This window comes from Callospermophilus lateralis, chromosome 4 (genome assembly GCF_048772815.1).
Source record: "Callospermophilus lateralis isolate mCalLat2 chromosome 4, mCalLat2.hap1, whole genome shotgun sequence".
Taxonomy (NCBI): domain Eukaryota; kingdom Metazoa; phylum Chordata; class Mammalia; order Rodentia; family Sciuridae; genus Callospermophilus; species Callospermophilus lateralis.
In genome coordinates this window covers 86174790-86194372 of record NC_135308.1, presented here as the reverse complement: position 1 = coordinate 86194372, position 19583 = coordinate 86174790, and the positions used below count along the sequence as shown (strand labels likewise).

Sequence of the window (19583 nt, the reverse complement as noted above, 5' to 3'; positions counted from 1 at the left end):
TTAGGGAGGCCCTAGCAACTCAGAGAGACCCTGTCTCTAAATAAAATATAAAAAAGAATTCAGTTTGTGGCTCAATGTTTAAGTGACTCTGGGTTCGATCCCTGGTAAACAAAGCAGAAAGACCTTTTCAGTTATCTTAGAAAAAGATTTATCTTGTATAGTTTGGATTTTCAGTCATTTACATGCTCAATTGTAAAATGTTTAATTTAATTGTTAATCTTTCATCATATTCAGATATGTCAGACTCTTCTCATATCTCCTCATAATTTATATTCTTTTCTAAAATGAATTTGATATTACAATATTTGATGTGACTAAAATGTGCTAGGTGGCAACAGAATTTGGGTATTAGAAATTACTTCTATAAGATTTATAATCAATCTTACAGTTCTCTATGGGAAAGGCAAGAAGCTCATAAATTATTTTTTCCTCATCAATAGTTTTTAAAAATTTGTTCTTTTTAGTTATAAATGACACTAGAGTATATTTTGACATTTCATACATAAGATGGAGTACAATTTACCATTTTTGTAGTTGTTCATGATGTGGAGTTACACTGGTCATTCATATAGGAACATAGGAAATTTGTGTCTGATTCATTGCACTGTCTTTCCCATTCCCATCCCTCCTTCCTTCCTGCCATTTTTCCAGTGAAACTACACTTCTCCCCACATTCCCAGCCTATTGTAAGTCAGCGTCCACATATCAGAGAGAACATTTGGCCTTTGGTGTTTTGGGATTCCATTAAGTCATCATCTACATATCAGAGAGAATATTTGGCCTTTGGTTTTGGGGATTCAACTTATTTCACTTAGCATGATTGCCTCTACTTCCATCCATTTACCAGCAAATGCCATAATTTCATTCTTCTTTATGGCTGAGTAATATTCCATTGTGTATACATACCACATTTTCTTTATCCATTTATATATTGAAGGGTCCCTAGATTGGTTCCATAGTTTAACTTTTGTGAATTGAACTGTTATAAATATTGATGTGACTGAGTTACTATAGTATGCCGATTTTAAGTCCTCTTGGTATATGCTGAAAAGTGAGATAACTATTTTAAATGATGGTTCCATTTCAAGTTTTCTGAGGAATCTCCATACTGCTTCTCAGAATAGTTGTACCAATCTGCAGTCCCACCAGCAACGTATGTACCTTTTCCTCCACACCCTCACCAACATTTATTGTTACTTGGATTCTTGATAACTGCCATTCTGACTGAAGTGAGATGAAATCTCAGTATAGCTTTAATTTGCATTTCTCTAATTACTAGTGATACTGAACATTTTTTTCATATATTTGTTGACCATTTCTTCTTCTGTGGTATGTGTTCAATTCCTTTGCCATTTATTGGTTGGGTTATTTGTTGTTTTTTAGCTTTATAGAGTTGTTTATATACCTTGGAGATTAATGCTCTCTCTGAGGTGCATGTGGCAAAGATTTTCTCCCTTTCTGAAGGCTCTCTTTTCATGTTCTTGATTGTTTCCTTTGCTGAGAAGAAACTTTTAGTGTGATATGATACTACTTACTGATTCTTGGTTTTACTTCTTGTACTTTAGGAGTCTTATTGAAGAATTCAGTACCTAAGCTGACATGACTGAGGTTTGGGCCTATGTTTGCTTCTAGTAAGTGCAGGGTCTTTAGTCTAATGCCAAGGTCCTTGATCCACTTAGACTTGAGTTTGGTGCAGGGTGAGAGATAGGAGTCTAATTTCATTTTATTTCCCAGCACCATTTGTTAAGAGGCTATCTTTTCTTCAATGTATGTTTATGGTGCCTTTGTCTAGTATGAAATAACTGAATTTGTCTTCTATTCTGTAACACTGGTCTTCATGTCTGTTTTGGTGCCTATATCATGCTGTTTTTGTTACTATAGTTCTATTGTGTAATTTAAGATCTGGTATTACGATGCACCCAACATCGCTCTTTTTGCTCAGGATTGCTTTGGCTATTCTGGGCCTCTTATTTTTCCAAATGAATTTCATGACTGCTTTTTCTATTTCTATGAAGAATGTTGCCAGAACCTTAATGGGAATTGCATTAAATTTGTATAGTGCTTTTGGTAGTAAGGCCATTTTGACAATATTAAATCTTCCTATCCAAGTACATGGGAGATCTTTCCATCTTCTAAGGTTTTCTTCAATTTCTTTCTTTAGTGTTCTGCAGTTTTCATTGTAGAGGTCTTTCGCCTTTTTGTTATATTGATTCCCATATATTTTCTTTGAGGTTATTATAAATAGGATAGTTTTCCTAATTTGTCTTCCAGTTGATTCATCACTGATGCATGGGAATGCAATTGATTTACGGGTATTAGTTTTACATACTGCTACTCTGATGAATTTGCTTATGAGTTCCAGGAGTTTTCTGGTGAAGTTTTTCAGATCTTCTAAATATAGAATGATATCATTGGCAAATAGTGATAATTTGAGTTCTTTTCCTGCAAATGTCCCTTTAATTTCTTTCTTTTGTCTAATTGCTCTGGCTATAGTTTCCAGGACTATGTTAAATAGAAGTGGTGAAAGAGGGCATCACTCTCTTGTTCCAGTTTTTAGAGGTAATATTTTAATTTTTTTCTCCATTTTGAATATGTTAACCTTGGATTTAGCATATTTAGCTTTTGCAATATTGAAGTATGTTCCTACTATCCCTAGTTTTTCTAGTGTCTTGAATATGAATGGAGGCTGTATTTTACCAAATGCTTTCTCTACATCTCTTGAGATGATCATGTGATTCTTATTTTATTGATGTGATGAATTATGTTTATTGATTTCCATATGTTGAAACAACCTTGCATCCTTTGGATGAACCTCACTTGATTGTGGTGCACTATCTTTGTAATATGTTTTTGTATGTGATTTGCCAGTATTTTATTAATAATTTTTGCGTCTATGTTCAGCAGGGATATTGGTTTGAAATTTTCTTTTCTTGATGTTTCTTTGTCTGATTTTGGTATCAGGGTGATAATAGCTTCATAGAATGAGTTTGGAAGGGTTCCCTCCTTTTCTATTTCATGGAATAATTTTAGGAGGATTGGTGTGTATTCTTCTTTGAAGGTCTGATAGAACTCAGCTGAGAGTCCATCTGGTTCTGGGCTTTTCTTTCTTGATAGGCTTTTGATGATATCTTCAATTTCGTTGCTTGAAATTCATCTGTTTAAATTTCCTATGCCCTCCTGATTAAATCTGGGTAGGTCATATGTCTCCAGAAATGTGTTGATGTCTTCACAATTTCTATTTTATTAGAGTACAAATTGTCAATATAGGTTCTGGTTATCATCTGTATTTCAGTAGTGTCCATCGTGATATTTCCTTTTTCATCACAAATTTAATAATTTGAGTTTTTTCTCTTTCTTTGTTAGTTTGGCTTAGAGTTTATCAATTTTATTGATTCTTTCAAAGAATCAACTTTTTATTTTGTTGATATGTTGGATTGTTTCTTTTGTTTCAATTTCATCTCTGATTTTAATTGTTTCCTGTCTTCTACTGCCTTTGGTGTTGATTTGTTCTCCTTTTTCTAGGGCTTTGAGATATAATGTTAGGTTATTTATTCATTGACTTTCTATTCTTTTAATACATGAGCTCAGTACAATTAACTTTCCTGTTTTCACTGCCTTCATAGTGTCTTAGATATTTTGATATGTTGTATTGTTATTCTAATTTACCTCTAAGTATTTTGTTATTTAATCCTTGATTACTTCTGCTATCAATTCATCATTTAATAGCATATTATTTAGTCTCCAGTCATGATAGTAGTTTTTATTTTTTATTTTATTGTGGGTTTCTGATTTCATTCCATTATTATCTGGTAGGATGAAAGGTATTATTTATATATTTTTTTTGTATTTGCTAAGAGTTGCTTTGTGGCCTAAGTTATATTCTATTTTAAAGAAGGATCTATGTGCTGCTGAGAAGAAAGTGTATTCAGACATTGATGAATGCAATATTCTATATATGTCTGTTAAGTCTAAAGTATTAATTGTAGTTTTTAGTTCTATAGCTTCTTTATTTAGGTTTCATTTGGATCAATCCAGAAGTGAGAGAGGTGTGTTAAAGTCACCCAGTGATATTGTGTTTGATTCTTGAAATTGAGAAGGGTTTGTTTGATGCACCTAGGTGGTCCAATTTTGGGAACATAAATATTTACAATTCTATGTCTTGTTATATGATTCCCTTCAGCAATATGAATGGTCTTTTTTGTCCCTCCTGATTAATATTGGCTTAAAATCCATTTTACCTATACAAGGAAAAAACCCCTGCTTGTTTACAAGATCCATGTGAATGACATATTTTTTTCCTATTCTTTAACTTTCAGTCTGCAGAAGTCTTTGTCAATAAGTCTCTTGGCAACAGCATATTTTTGAGTCTTGTTTTCTAATCCAATATTCAGTCTATATGTTTTGATTAATGAGTATACGCCATTTATATTCAATGTTATCATTGAGATATGATTTTTATTCCGTGTCATTTTGATTTATTTCTGTTTTTTAATTTGAATTAGTTTCTCCATTGATTCACTGTTCTTTTAGTGTAGTTTTTTTGCATTGGTAGTTTTCACCTTTATTTTTCCTTTCTTCTTCATAAAATATCTTAGTATGTTTTGTAGTGCAGGATTTCTAGTGAATACTTTTCACTTTTTTTAATCCAGGAAAGTTTTTATTTCATCATCAATTCTGAAGCTTAATTTTGCTGGGTACAGCATTCTTGGCTCACATCCATTCTTTTTCAGATCTTAGTATATATCATTCCAATACCTCCCAGCTCTGAGCCTGTGTTGAGAAAACAACTGAGATCTGGATTGATTTTCCTCTAAATGTTAGCTGTCATTATTCTCTAGCAGCCTTTAAAATTGTATCTTTTTTTCTGTATGTTAGGCATTTTCATAATGATGTGCCTTGGTGTGGATCTGTTGTAATTTTGTATATTTGGAGTATTGTAAGCCTTCTATATTTGCTTTTCCATTTCATTCTTTAGGTTTGGGAAATTTTCTGATATTATTGCATCAAAAAGATTGTGCCATCCTTTTGTTTGTATCTCTGAACCTTAATCTATCCCAATAAATCTTCAATTTGGTCTTTCAGGTTATCCTATATTTCTTGGAAGTTCTGTTCATGGTCACTTTACATCTTTTCTCCATGGTCAACTTTGTTTTCAAGATTATATATTTTCATTGCCTGAAACTCTTGTCTTAGTGATCTAGTCTGTTGGTGATGCTTTCGATTGAATTTTTAATTTGGTTTATTGATTCCTTCATTTTGAGGATTTAAAAATTTTTTTTACTTATATATTACAGTGGAATGCATTGTAATTCATATTACACATATAGAGCATAATTTTTCATATCTCTGGTTGCATACAAAGTATATTCTCACCAATTTGTGTCTTCATGCATGTACTTTGGATAATAATGTCCATCACATTCCACCATCATTTCTAACATCATGCCTCTCCCTTTCCCTCCCACCCCTCTGCCATATCTAGAATTCATCTATTTCTCCCATGATCCCCCTCCCTACTCCACTATGAATCAGCCTGCTTATATCAGAGAAAACATTTGGCATTTGGTATTTTGAGATTGGCTAACTTCAATTAGCATTGTCTTCTCAAACTCCATCCATTTACCTGCAAATGCCATGATTTTATTCTCTTTTATTGCTGAGTAAAATTCCATTGTGTAGATATGCCAAAAATTTGAGGATTTCTGCTTGTGTTTTTTTTCACCCAAATCTCTCTTTATTGAAGTGATCTTTTACTTCCCATATTGTCTCTGATTTCATACCTTATACCTTCCTTTACTTTGCAGATCAGTTTAACTATGTACATTATAAACTCCTTCACTGACATTTCTTCCACTGTGGTGTTCATGGATTCTGTTATTGAAGTACATTGGTTTGTTTTGGGCAGTTTGTTCCCTTGCTTGTTGTTTGTTCCCTTGCTATGTGAGGCAGCAGAGTTTCTACCCTCTAGGCTTACAGGGTAGAAAGGTGTCTAGTACCTCACTTGCTGAGAAACTTTCTGCCTTCTTCCTTGGTTTCATACCATGAAGCATCCTGGAAAGCAACCTTCTGTATTCTGCCATCTTGAAAACCCTCAAGAAGCTCATAAATTATGAGAAAAATAGTTTTTTACCTAACATTTATTTAATGTTTTACACATACAGTTATGAAAAGATTTCATCATAAATATATTTTTCTCTGCTTTAATTAATAAATGAAATCACTTTTTTAAAAATTCCATTTTGGCTTTTATACATGCCTTTTTTGTTGCAGTATGAATTTTGACTAAATAATGTCCACATTGTCATATGAGCTATAACTCAGTTCTTTGACTAAATTACAATATCACTTTTAAGTTCTTTATTGTTGATTCATTGGAAACTTTTTAAATTTTTTTTAAATAAATGATAGTGGAATGCATTACAATTCTTATTACACATATTTACCACAAGTTTTCATATCTCAGTTTGTATATAAAGTATGTTGACACCCAATTCAAGTCTTCATACATGTACTTTGGATAATGATGTTTATCACATTCCACCATTCTTGGTAATCCTCTGTCCTCTCCCTTTCCCTCCCACCCCTCTTCCCTATCTAGAATTCATCTATTCCTCCCATGCTCCCCCTCCCTACCCCACTATGAGTCAACTTCCTTATATCAGAGAAAGCATTTGGCATTTTTTTTTGATTGGCTAACTTCACTTAGCATTATCTTCTCCAAAGTCATCCATTTACTTGCAAATACCATGATTTTATTCTCTTTTATTGCTAAGTAAAATTCTATTGTGTATATATGCCACAGTTTTTTTAATCCATTCACTCACTGAAGGACATCTAGGTTAGCTCCACAGTTGAGCTATTGTGAATTGTGCTGCTATAAACATTGATGTGGCTGTGTCCCTGTAGTACGCTATTTTTAAGTCCTTTGGGTGTAGACCAAGGAGAGGGATAGCTAGGTCAAATTGTGGTTCCTTTCCCAGCTTTCCAAGGAAACTCCATACCGCTTAGAGACTCTGCATCTAATAGAAGAAAAAGTAGGCCCTAATCTTCATGTGGGATTAGGCCCCAAATTCCTTAATAAGACTCCTATAGCGCAAGAATTAAAACCAAGAATCAATAAATGGTATAGGATCAAACTAAAAAGTTTCTTCTCAGCAAAAGAAACAATCTGTGAGGTGAACAGAGAATCTACATCCTGGAAGCAAATTTTTACCCCTCACACATCAGATAGAGCACTAATCTCTAGGATATATAAAGAACTCAAAAAGCTAAGCACCAATAAATAAATAAATAAATAAATAAATAAATAACCTAATCAACAAATGTGCCAAGGACCTGAACAGACACTTCTCAGAAGAGGATATACAAACAATCAACAAATATATGAAAAAATGTTCAGCATCTCTAGCAATTAGAGAAATGCAAATCAAAACTCCTCTAAGATATCATCTCACTCCAGTCAGAATGGCAGCTATTATGAAGACAAACAACAATAAATGTTGGCGAGAATATAGGGGAAAAGGTACGCTCATACATTGCTGGTGGGACTGCAAATTGGTGCAGTCATTGGGAACTTTTTAGAGAATCATTAGTTATTATCCTGGCATTCCTATAGCAATTTTGTGGTTCTTACCTGAACCAGCTGTGGGAGATATTCCAGTAGCTCATCATTCAAGAGGGTGTTTAATTGTTGAACTGCCACTTTACGAATTTCTTGATCTGGAAAACTAAGACATAGTACACGTGTTTATAAAGATGGTAATGGCTAGGAAAAAACAGATGACACACGTCAGTAAAAACAGAGAACGTATTCTACCTCCAGTGTATGAAGTAAAATAATAAACCCATCATAAATTAAAATAATCACTAGCAGTAAGTGTTATTTTCCATATTCTAGACTCTCATGTAGACTACAATTGAAAGCCTTTTTGACTAGACTTAGAAAGGTGAATTTAAGTAAGATCCTTGCCAACTCTCTTATCTATAAAATGTGGATTATTGGATATCTGAAATCTTTTCTGAAATGGATGGAAATGTTTAAAGTATTACCAGTTGGAGATCTGATAGTTTATATGCGCTTAAAAATAAGATCTAATATTTTAAAACTGACTTTAGCCAGCTCTTAATGAAAACCAGAAATCTAAAGTACTTTATAATACATGAACAAGCATAATATAATAAGGATAAAGCTTACTAGACTGTGAAGTTCTTGAAGTTAACTGCGCCCTATTCCTTTTTAGACTGTATATGACAATAGTAAGATTAGTCACTTATTTATTAAACCAAATTTGTGAGGCATCTAACATTTGAAACCATATTCCAAAGACAATTTTATTTTAAAATGGGCTCTTCAGATTGTTGCCATCTTGCTCCAGCAGAAATTAGATGCCATTTTCTACCGACAGCTAAGTGCATGGAGATAACTTTGGTACCACGCTGCTTTGAGATGATCTTGACCTATGGCCTTGACATGATTAGATATAGCCAGGGCTTTGGTAAGAACAATTAATTTCACATGAACATGTTTTCAGAAAAAAATAGGCATAATTTAAAACGTCAAGAAACTGCTCTTAGTACTCATTTAAAAGCAAAGAAATGAATAAACAAATAAACAAAGCCCCAAACTGCTTTTGTAGGGAATTAACTGAAGGTTTTTCAACCAGTCAGGTGAAGACTCTGAAGATTAGCTCCCAGTAGTTTTGAAGTTAGAAAACTTTAAAGACTCCAATAAGCTGTACTTTTTAGGATATTAGGTTACTGAAGGATGAAATGAATACTATGCATCTATAGAGTTGAGTAAAAAAATGGTATTACTCAGTACCCCTCAACAGTCCTTGAGAGCAGTTTGAAATGTAATGCTAAATAGAGTATGCATTTTTTCTTCATTTAAACTGAGCATTTTAATTGCAACAAAAATTTCACTTCTAAGGTTAGTCACTCAAAACTCTTATTTCTGACCTGAAAATACTTTTCCAATACTAATTTTCTCCCTTTGAACATTCTAGCAATGAGCCCTGGTGAGAACTGTAGTCCAGACACATCTCATGAAGTACTGCTAAGGTCAGAAGGTCTCAGCATAACCTCATGCATGCACCGAGAGCAGAAGGGTGCAATAAAAATGCAAAGCTAGAAGAAGGTCAGCCTATTTTAGCACATTAAGACTTTAAATTCTCCCAACTAAATGCAATTGACTCTAATTTATTGCTATCAATTACTAAACCATTTGCTTGAAGCTTGTGGACATCAAGGTCAGTTTGAGGACAGTTTGAAGCCTCAGAGGGAATAAGTTATTTGGTATATTTTGTTGCCGAAGTGATGACTTGTTAAGTCAGATTCTACTCACTCTTGTTTTCTTGTGTGCCTATTTTATCTTATTGATACAGGTGACAAAAAAAGTAAAGGAAAATATAAAAGAAACATCACAACAGCAGCTTTGGTGAGCACTATACTTCTAATTATGTATTCACTGGAATGTACACTAGAGTGGAAGCAGAAATTTTTTGTCTGCTTTGTTCTTGGATGTGTCCCCAATGCCTCCAAATTTGTGGGTGTCCTCTTTGTATTTGTTTGAAGACTAAACTGAACTCATTATCTTTCCATAAGACATTTCTACTACCAGGTTTCCTTCTTAATGTCTTTCTCCAATCATATAGTGATAAAATTTTAAAGGTGATATTTGGTTTCTCTTTTGCCGTCTTTATTAGATTTCCCCACTTTTCTTTGGATGAAAATCTTTTCATCCCTCCAGTCAAAGCTCCAGCATCAATTTACCTGTGGTTGTTTTGGCCACTTTTCAGCCTCCTGTAGAGGTAATCACCTGTTTCCTAAGGAGTTCTATAAGAAGCCCATGGTTGGTGGCATGTTCCTTCATTTATGAGTCCCTTATTGAAGCACAGTTTAATAGAAGTTTGTGGAATTTCCGGTAGTTTCTTATTTTTATACTTAACTCAGTTGCTAAGTTCAGTTGACTCTTCTCTCTTAATGGTTTGAGTATCTGTGCTTACTTTTAATTTCTTCTGCACATATTTGGTCTAAAACATAATTACCTCATACTTACATTTTTCATGGTGATATCTAAAGAATTTCCCAATTTGTTTGTAAATTCATTTCTTATAAAACATTAAATGTTTTTCTATTTTCAGTGAACCTTTCTTATACTCATACTGCTAACCTAGAATTAAAGGCTGGCTAAATATTCCAGGTATTTCTCCTACCATAATATTGGATGAACCAGTCTGTCTCATTTGCTATTATTTTTGCTCTGAAAAAGTCATGTGCATTCTCAGTAATGTCACCTCTTGTCTTAAAATTCTGGTCCTTCTTCAAGATGTGGATCAAATCCCACTGAAGGCAACTTTCCTTAATAATCACTTGTTCAAACTCTAAGAATATTGAGTGGTTGTTTTCTCTTGGACACTTAGGATATGCTAGTATATACATAAGGTATTATTATTTTATATATGTGTCCTCATTCCTCAACTAGTAAATAAATCAACTGAAGATTAAGTGTGTTGCATCTTATTTTCTTATTTATGGGATATAGCACCATGGTATATATGAGGTGGGCAATTTAAAAAAATACAGCAGTCATGGTGATAATAATGATGAAAATTATACAATGGAGTCAGTTGTATTTCTTGCCTTTCTCTAAGGTAAATGACATTGATAGCAATAGGCTTAATTCCGCCAATACCACTCATATCAATTCTGGAATTTCTTTTTAAGCAAAAGTATAAAAGAAAAATAAATCTGAAGGTAATAGAAATAAGTCTATTTTTTTTCAAAATTTTTAGAAATAGGAGAACAAACAAGCAACAACAACAACAAAAAAAAAAAAACTGGTAACACCTGTATAGTATAGTCCAGGAGGAAAATGATAAATTTGTACTAATATATGCAAGTGCTGGGAAGGCTGATTTTACACTATAATGGAAAGGAATGTCTCATTTATTCCTCACTGTTGAAGTTCAGAAAGAAATTAGGACAGAAATTGAAACTAACTGCATGACACCCTGAGATGTAAACAAGGCCTAACTTGACATTAGAGCATACCCAAACATAACTTGCATTTGACCATTTTAAGAAGAATTGAACATATTAAGAGAGATGCTTGAAGTGCTGGTGAAGTTCCTGGGACAGGAAATTATTTGTAGATTGCTGGCAATATATGGTTGCATGTATTAAAGCAAAACAAACAAAACTCACAATGTGGTTCTGGCTTGATCTGGAAATTTAACTTTAGGGAATATGTCTTAAGGATATAATAAGAGATGTGCATGAAGATTTGTGTATGCAAAAAGTTACTGAAAATAATATCCAAAAATAAAATATCTAAAAGTAAGTAATTAAATATGCTATGGCCATGTGGTGGATTATATGATGTCATTAAACATAGTATTAGAATATTTAATGATATAAAATACTGTGAAATATTTATGCAGTATTGTACTGTTTTTGAAATAAAAACGTGTACATTTCCCCATATGTTTAATAAAAGATGGAAAAGATTAACAAATACCAGCTATCTGAATGAAAGTTTCAGAGATGACTTTCATTTCATTTTGTAAGCTTGCTTAAAAAGTTTTTCAAGTCTATTAAAAAAGTATTTATTACTTTTTAAAAGCCAGGCTTATCCAACTAATTAATAAAATATGTGAGTAATTGCAATTTCGTTACCGACCTAAAAAATGGTTCCAGGGCTGGGAATATAGCTAAGTAGTAGAGTCCTTGCCTAGCATGTGTGAGGCCCTGAGTTTAATCCCCAGTACCCCCCACCAAAAAAAAAAAAAGGAAAAAGTTTTCAAATCATATGCCCTTTTAGGAATGAATACCATTGTGTGAAAGAACAAGCTTCCTATTTTTTAGTTGATTTAGAATATTCTTCCAACATAATAGGTCTCTGGAGAATTTATGTTTAACTGCCTTTTTAAAGCCCCTGAATTCAGGTATAGATCAATGGACAAATATGTTCCACAAATCCTGGCATTTCTTCCCTGTGATGTTGTGGGAAATTACTTAAGCATTCTTTTGGGATACAGTTGTTGGCATTTCACGCTCAGTAGCTTGCTCCTCATGGAGGTGAGGGTTACTCATATTAGTTCTCTGACTTTGGTGTGATATTTACAGACTGAAATGTCATATGTAACAGAAGACCTGAAACCTGATTTGAATTTCCTCAAGCCAGGTTATCATGCTTCTCAATGACTTGATTTCCTTGAAAAATACACTGCTGCCAGTCACAACTAGGAGACACTCTTTAACAATTCTCTTACCACTGGAACTACTAACTATTGTAGGAGTGACTATTACACTTTGCGTCTGGGGAAGAAAAGAAGTACTGTTAGAAGATTCATAGGGCTGATATCAATTAAGTCTTTAATTTACATTTCTAATAAACTTGTTTATAATCAATCAGAAAATAGCTCATTTCAAATGTCATAAATGAAGAACTTGTTTGAGATATGAAAAAGAACAAGGTCAGTGAAATGCTAATATTATTAGGGAACAGATTGTGTTAGGTGAAAGAAATTTCCACTTATGAAATTTTTTGAATGAGGCTTAGGAAGAATTCATGAGAAACAATCACTTCTTCATCACTATCTAAATATTCATCTCAGAAACTTCTCATTATCTAATGAAGTTTCCTAAATTTGTCTGAATAGGAGATCCAAGACAAAACATTACCCTAACTTACTACTCAGGATTTACTTGGCCCCTGAATTGAGCTCAGCAATTGACTTTCTAGGACCTACTAAAGAACAAGATCTCATAGTTAACATAAACAGAACTCTGAAAAGGTGAAGAAAATTAATTTCAAGATAAACATTTTTTTTTCAAAATAATTGAAGTAAAATATCAGCACCATGGCTATCCAACAATGTCAACACAAGGTTGAGGGTCAAACAGAATTAGGTTGGAATGGTATTGCCAATGTGTGCAGGAAAGGAAGAATACCAGGTGTTCGGGTAACTCTGGCTCAAAACGGAAGTAAAGACTGACTAGTGGTCAGGAACTATTGGATAATATCAGTTCTCCGATTTTTGGTCTCAAGACACTTTCACACTTTAAAAGAATTACTGAGGATTCCATGAAGAATTTTTGTTTGTATGGGTTATATCTATTAATAACTGTTATGGTTCAGATGAGAGGTGTCCCTCAGAAGCTCCTATGTAAGACAATGCAGGAAAGTTTAGAGGTGAAATGATTGGGTTATAAGAGCCTTAACCTATCCTGATAGGGATTACCTGGATGGTAACTATAGGCAGGTAGGGTGTCGATGGAGGAGGTGGGTCAGTCAATGGAGGCAGGTCTTTGAGGTATATAATTTGTTCCTGGTGAGCATAGCGCTCTCTCTCTCTCTCTCTCTCTCTCTCTCTCTCTCTCTCTCTTTTTTTTTCCTGATTGTCATGTCCTTGGCTGCTTTTCTCTGTCCTACCCTTATGCCTTGATGTTTTGCTTCACTTTGGGCCTTGAATAATGGAACTAGCTGTCTACTAACTGAAACCTCTATAATCTGAGACCCAAGTATACTTTTTCTTTGTGTTGTTCCTATTAGGTCTTTGGGTCACAGCTGTGAAAAAGGTGACTAAAACATTAACTGTCATGAGAGAAATAAAACCAGGAAATGTAAGAAATATTAATGAATTTAAAATAACCTTAATAAACATATTACATGTTAACATAAATAGTATGCTCCTATGGAATTTGTAATATTTTAAAAACATTACTAGTCTAATGAAAAGAGTGATTTATGTTTTATTTTGCATGATATTGTTTTCTATTTTGCATACCACTTCAATATCTGGCATAAAAGAAGACAGTTGGGTTCTCTTATGTGCTTTACATTAATTTGCTGCAATATTGCAAGTCATGTAACCTCCAGAAAACTCCATTCCACATTTCTGAGCAAATGAGAATGACAAAGGCAAATGACACCTTAGAATTATTACAAAAATATTTTTGGCCTTGTAACATCCCTGTAAATGTTTTAGAAATTTCATGTCTCACTTTGTAAACCTCTGATGTTAAATAAAGTTTTGCATTTGTTATTGCTGAGGGACCATAAGGGAAGGAATTGGCACCTGTGGTCTGTTTCTAAGACAGAAGCATAGCACCCTGTGTCTTCTCTGAGTGCAAACTGACTTTGAAGTCAGCTGAACAACATTTAGATTTGGAAATTGATGTTCCTTTTCTCTCATCTCCATATAGAAAAATTAGAGGATTCATGCAAACTTCAACAGGGGCAGGAGAGTCATGAAATGAAATTGCAACAAAAAAACACATTTTTTAACTTCTTACATTTCACTTTCTTTTGGTTCATTTTTATCTCTTTCTTATTTTCTCCCCATTTCATTATTTTCCTCTTTTGTTCCTCTTTTTTCTAGTTTGAAAGCTGGTATAGGGACAATATCTTACTCAAAGAACATTCGAAGTGAAGGGTGAAAGCTAAATGTGATGTAACAAATGTCAACCTTCAAAAGAAAGCAACTTTGAGTAAACTGAAAAGCAAAGAAATCTGAGATCAAATTTAAGTGTAATGGAAAATGTCAGCCTTCAGAATACACAGCAAGAATTCATGCAGAATGGCATAAGGCTATTCACAGTTAAAAGCCCCCATGTCAGGTTAGAATTAGAAACCATCAGAAGTGCAGAACTGTTTCTCCAATAGGTTTTCAGTCTGATGACACACTCAGCATCAGCTTGGAAGAAAAATGTCAATATGAATATCTTTGCTCTGTTTCTAGTACTAAAAAGGATCAGATGTGACAGAAGAATAAGGAACGGGGTGAATAAGGATTTTTTAAGATGATTGTGAACCTTTAACTACTGAATAATTCATATTCCTTCAAGGATTTTTGTGTGGTTACAGAATATTAGAACCCAAGGAAACGTGGAGACCTAGTTCAATCTCCTTGTTCAGATGAACAGTCTGAAACAGAGAGGTTAAGCATTTTTCCCAAAACCATTTGCTTGTGGAACTAAAACTAGAATCCAAATACCCAGAGTGATATGAGCAAGTGGACTTTCTACAGTACCTCTAGAAAGACCTTTTGATATTTTGGCTAGATATTAACATGTACACTTATATGAAATCAGAAGACAAGCTTGGGTATGTCATTTATTTGCTACATTGTGAGTGGATCAACATAGACAATAAGCAATGTAATTTGTCTAACTGGATTGGAACATTGGCCCATTTATGAACCAAAAGAAATAACAATGAATCCCAGACCCAAGGTGACATAGAAACTGTACAGAGGTATTTCCTGATGGATAGCCCATAAACTTTCATATAGAAATTGGGAATTAATAATTTGGTCATCATATTAGTGAATGAAAGTTAGTTCTTACAATTAAAGAGTAGCCCTTGATTTTGTTCCTTTTATATGATGACACTTTGATCTTATTTCCAGACGAGCTTAAAAAGCCACTGACATAAGCAAGTGATGTACTGAAATCATCATATAGATTTTGCATTTGGATGCATTAAGTATGACATTTAAAAGTAGCATGACAGGCTAAAAAAGAATAAGAAATTTTGAGTTTAGATATCAAAGCTGTTCTTTTCCTACATTATACTTTCTCTCTAAGTCTATTTATCTTTATTCTTAACTTAATTTCTATCTTTCAACCAGGGATGATTTTCAAATTGTGGTGCCTACATTTCTTCTTTGAATTATCACACCTGGAAATTTAGCCATTTCAGGCACAGCTCAAAGTCAACATATCCTACCCTCAACAATAAGATTTCTCCTAAATTTATTTGTCATCTACTGTTCCCCATTTGTGGAATGTTTCTAATATTACCTACTTATGTAAAACAAAAATGTAGGCCTAAACCTTGACAAGTCTCCTTTCCACTGTCTTCCCTATTCAATCTTGTTCATAATACTCCTAAGTAGGTTTTTTCTTTTCTTTTTTGTTTGTTTTTGTTTGCCTGCTTTTTGTTCTGTTCATTTCACTGTAGCACACTGCAACCTTCCTAGGCTGACCTGCATTCTCTGATACCTGGACTGCTTTGCTTTCAGAGCTTTCTAACAGCCTTCTCCCATCTGCTTTTGCTTTTCTCACTAAATCTATGCTCTTACGCAGTAACCAGCATGATCTTTAAAAGGTACAAATCTGTTCAAAAGATTTTCTCACTTAGAATCATTCTTGCCTTCCAACTGCTACCAGAATAAGGGCCAAGCTCTATAATAAGGTGGATCTGTTCAGAAGTCCATATCATGGTCTTCCAGTTCTATCTTATGATGTCAGTTCATCTTGTGTCATACATTGCTCCCCTGGACTCCAGGAATACCAGCCGTCTTCGTCTTCTAGTTTCCTAAGTGTAATTGCTGCCCCAGGATCTATTAATAGTTAGTACCTTCATCCAGAAAAACTTTCTCTTACTCTTTCCCTTTGCCAATTCATTCCCATTCAACCTTTGAGTCTAGCTCAGTTGTAACTTTCTCAGGAAAGATTTTCCCACATTGAAGAAAGGTTTGTTTCCTTTGTTATATATGATCTCAGAATATGAGCTTATTCAGAACTGTGTTAAGCCAGCTGTTTTACATTCATAATTTGGTAATAGCCTATTATATTTGCAGATTGCAATTCCATGAAGAAAGGCTATTTCTTTTTCCTAAATATGCTAGCCTCAGGGTCCAATGGATGGAGTGCCTAACATAAGTAGGTCATTAACACATGTATCTTGAATAAATGGATAAACAAAATGGATTTCAATTTCTTCATCTATGTAATAAAAATCAACAAAATGGGGGAAATAGTAAATGATGGTACTAATACTAAAGAGGTTGTTCTGTACATCAAATCATATAAAATATTGTTTAAGTGCTTTATAAACTAGGTTATTTGATTATAAAATATTTGTTATTAAGATGCTGATTCATTATATATGTTTAGTCATATAAATAAAGTTTACACTTAATAGAAATGAAATACTCCCATGAAACTTATAAGGTAGAAATGAAAGAATCTGAAAAATTTAAACTCTCTTAAAAATGTAATTATAAAGAGGAGAAAGATGATAAGGAAGCCTTTCTTGAATATTCTTATAAGTACTTAATCTTATTTATTTCAGACAGCAACCTTGGAAGGTAAAAATGCTATTATATCCTATTTTATAGATAAAGAAACGTCTCCAAAAAGGTTTTTAGTGGAAAAACCAGATATGTCTAATTTCAAAGCAAATATTGTCAATCATGAAATTTAGAAGCCATCAAGAATCTCCCCCAAAAGTGTACAAAGGCGCAATACATATCTTTGGGTTTATGCAATTCTGCTTTCCTCATTTTCAATGTATCACCACAACTGTTCCTTGACGAGGAATACTGACATTTCCACAGTTTCTCTTCCATATGTACACTTATCTATAATTGAATGCATTTTTTTCCTTCTCACCCATCTAAAAGAATAACTTTTGCTCTTCTTTTCTTTGGATAGAATTTCCAATTGTAGTTTTGTTCTAGGCATTTGGCTATAGGGACTATCATGTTTTGCCACTTGACCTATCCTTCCAATTTCTGATTTTCTCTTCATGCATCCTTCCTCTCAGCCTGTAAATATGTTTGGAAATCTTTTTTTATTCATTTAAACAGGCATACAAATTCCAGACCTTCAATTCTATTCCAAGAGGCATCATTTATTTCTCTCCCATTCCTCTTTGGAACTGGAAGTTTGGAATATACCTTCAGTATTAAAATATAATCCAGAAATATCACTTCTGGATATATAGTCAAAGGAATTAAAGTTGGTACTTAGAAAAAAAAAATCTGTACTCCATGTTCATTTCAACATTTTTCATGATAGTCAAATTGTGGAAGCAATCTAAATGTCCACCAATGAATAGATAAGAAAAATGTGGCATATATGTACAATGGAATACTAAAGAGCTTTAAAAAAATAAAATACTGACATTTTCAAAACCATATAAACTTGGATGATATTGTAATAAGTGAGAAAAACCAGGTACAGAAAGACAACTTATGAGATCACTTACATGTAGGATTCAAAATTATTCCATAGAAACAGAAAGTAGAAAGGAAGAGTATCAGAGGGCTAGTGGAAGAAGGAATGAAAAAAGGGGAGATCCTGGGCTGGGGATGTGGCTCAAGCGGTGGCGCGCTCGGCCCGGGTTCGATCCTCAGCACCACATACAAACAAAGATGTTGTGTCCGCCAAATACTAAAAGATAGATATTAAAAAAGTTCTCTCTCTATCTCCCTCTCTCTCACTCTCTCTTTACCAAAAAAAAAAAAAAGAAGAAAAAAGGGGAGATGCTGATCAAAGGGCACAGAGTCTCAAAGGGCACAAAGACTGGAAAAGTCCTACATGAGGATCACAGTCTATTTCAAAATTGCACAAAAGAGTAGATTTTTTAACATTCTCACCACAAAAAGTGATAAGCTGGATATGTTCATTAGTTTGATTTTTTAAAATTTTTTTTATTAGTTATACATGACAGTGCAATGATCTTGATGATTCATACATTTGAATCAAATGGGGTATAATTTCTTATTTTCTGATTGTACAGTTTTCAGAATCACATTGGTCATACAGTCACCCATATACGTACAGCAATAATAATGTCCATTTTATTCTGCTGCCCTTCCTATCCTCCCTTTCCCTCCCCTCCCCTCCCATCACATCTCTCTACCCAATCTAATGTGACACATTTTTTTTTCTCCTCACAACATCATACATGTATTCTGTATAACGCAGCCAATTTGGAAAGCAGTAGGGAGATTCCTTAGAAAGCTGGGAATGGAACCACCATTTGACCCAGCTATTCCCCTTCTCAGACTGTACACAAAAGACCTAAAAAGAGCATACTACAGGATCACAGCCACATCAATGTTTATAGTAGCACAATTCACAATAGCTAGACTGTGGAACCAGCCTAGATGCCCTTCAATAGATGAATGGATAAAAAAAAATGTGGCATTTATACACATTAGTTTGATTTAATCTTTCCACAATAAATATATGTATACATATATATTATATATAATATATATGTATGTATATATAAAGATCACATTTACCCTACAAAATCATGCAATTATTATTTATCAATTTAGAATTTAAAAACTGCTCTCACTAATATCATCAATAATCACTCCATTTCCAAATCCATTGATCTGTTTTTAGAACTAGTTCTATTTCATACTTCTCTAAAGCCTTGGAGAATCTTTTTCATGTATACCAAACTATGAACCTTTTCTGAGTGTCCTCCACCTTCTTGGTCATTTTTTCCTGTATCACTTCTTGCTTTGTACTACTCTTAAAATGTATTTGGCCCCTTTCTGCATATCTACACGGTCCTGTTTTACATCTTCTACTTCTATGGCTACAATTACTGCCTTACAGCCAATAAATCCCAGATTGTTTTTCAAGGTTTGATTTTTCTGCTAAGCTTCAGATCTGTTTATCCAACTGTGTACTTGGCAAGTTCTCCAGGTGTCCCATATGAAGGCTTTAAAAAATGCAACACATCTAAAATAAATCTCAACTTTCACTGCCCAAATTTACTGTTCCTTCTAAAATTCTTGTCTTGGTTAATGGTATAATTTTTCCATCAT

At 33.7% G+C, this 19583-nt stretch overlaps 1 protein-coding gene across 2 annotated transcripts in view; it reads right to left on the bottom strand.

Annotated features, from left to right (window-relative positions):
- Positions 1-19583, bottom strand: part of Pik3c2g (phosphatidylinositol-4-phosphate 3-kinase catalytic subunit type 2 gamma) — a 330538-nt gene that overhangs the window by 190362 nt on the left and 120593 nt on the right. For both annotated transcript variants that reach the window (XM_076852711.1, XM_076852712.1), the window contains one exon: positions 7634-7727. In XM_076852711.1, the coding sequence (XP_076708826.1) occupies positions 7634-7727 (94 nt within the window). The remainder of the gene's footprint in view (positions 1-7633; positions 7728-19583) is intronic.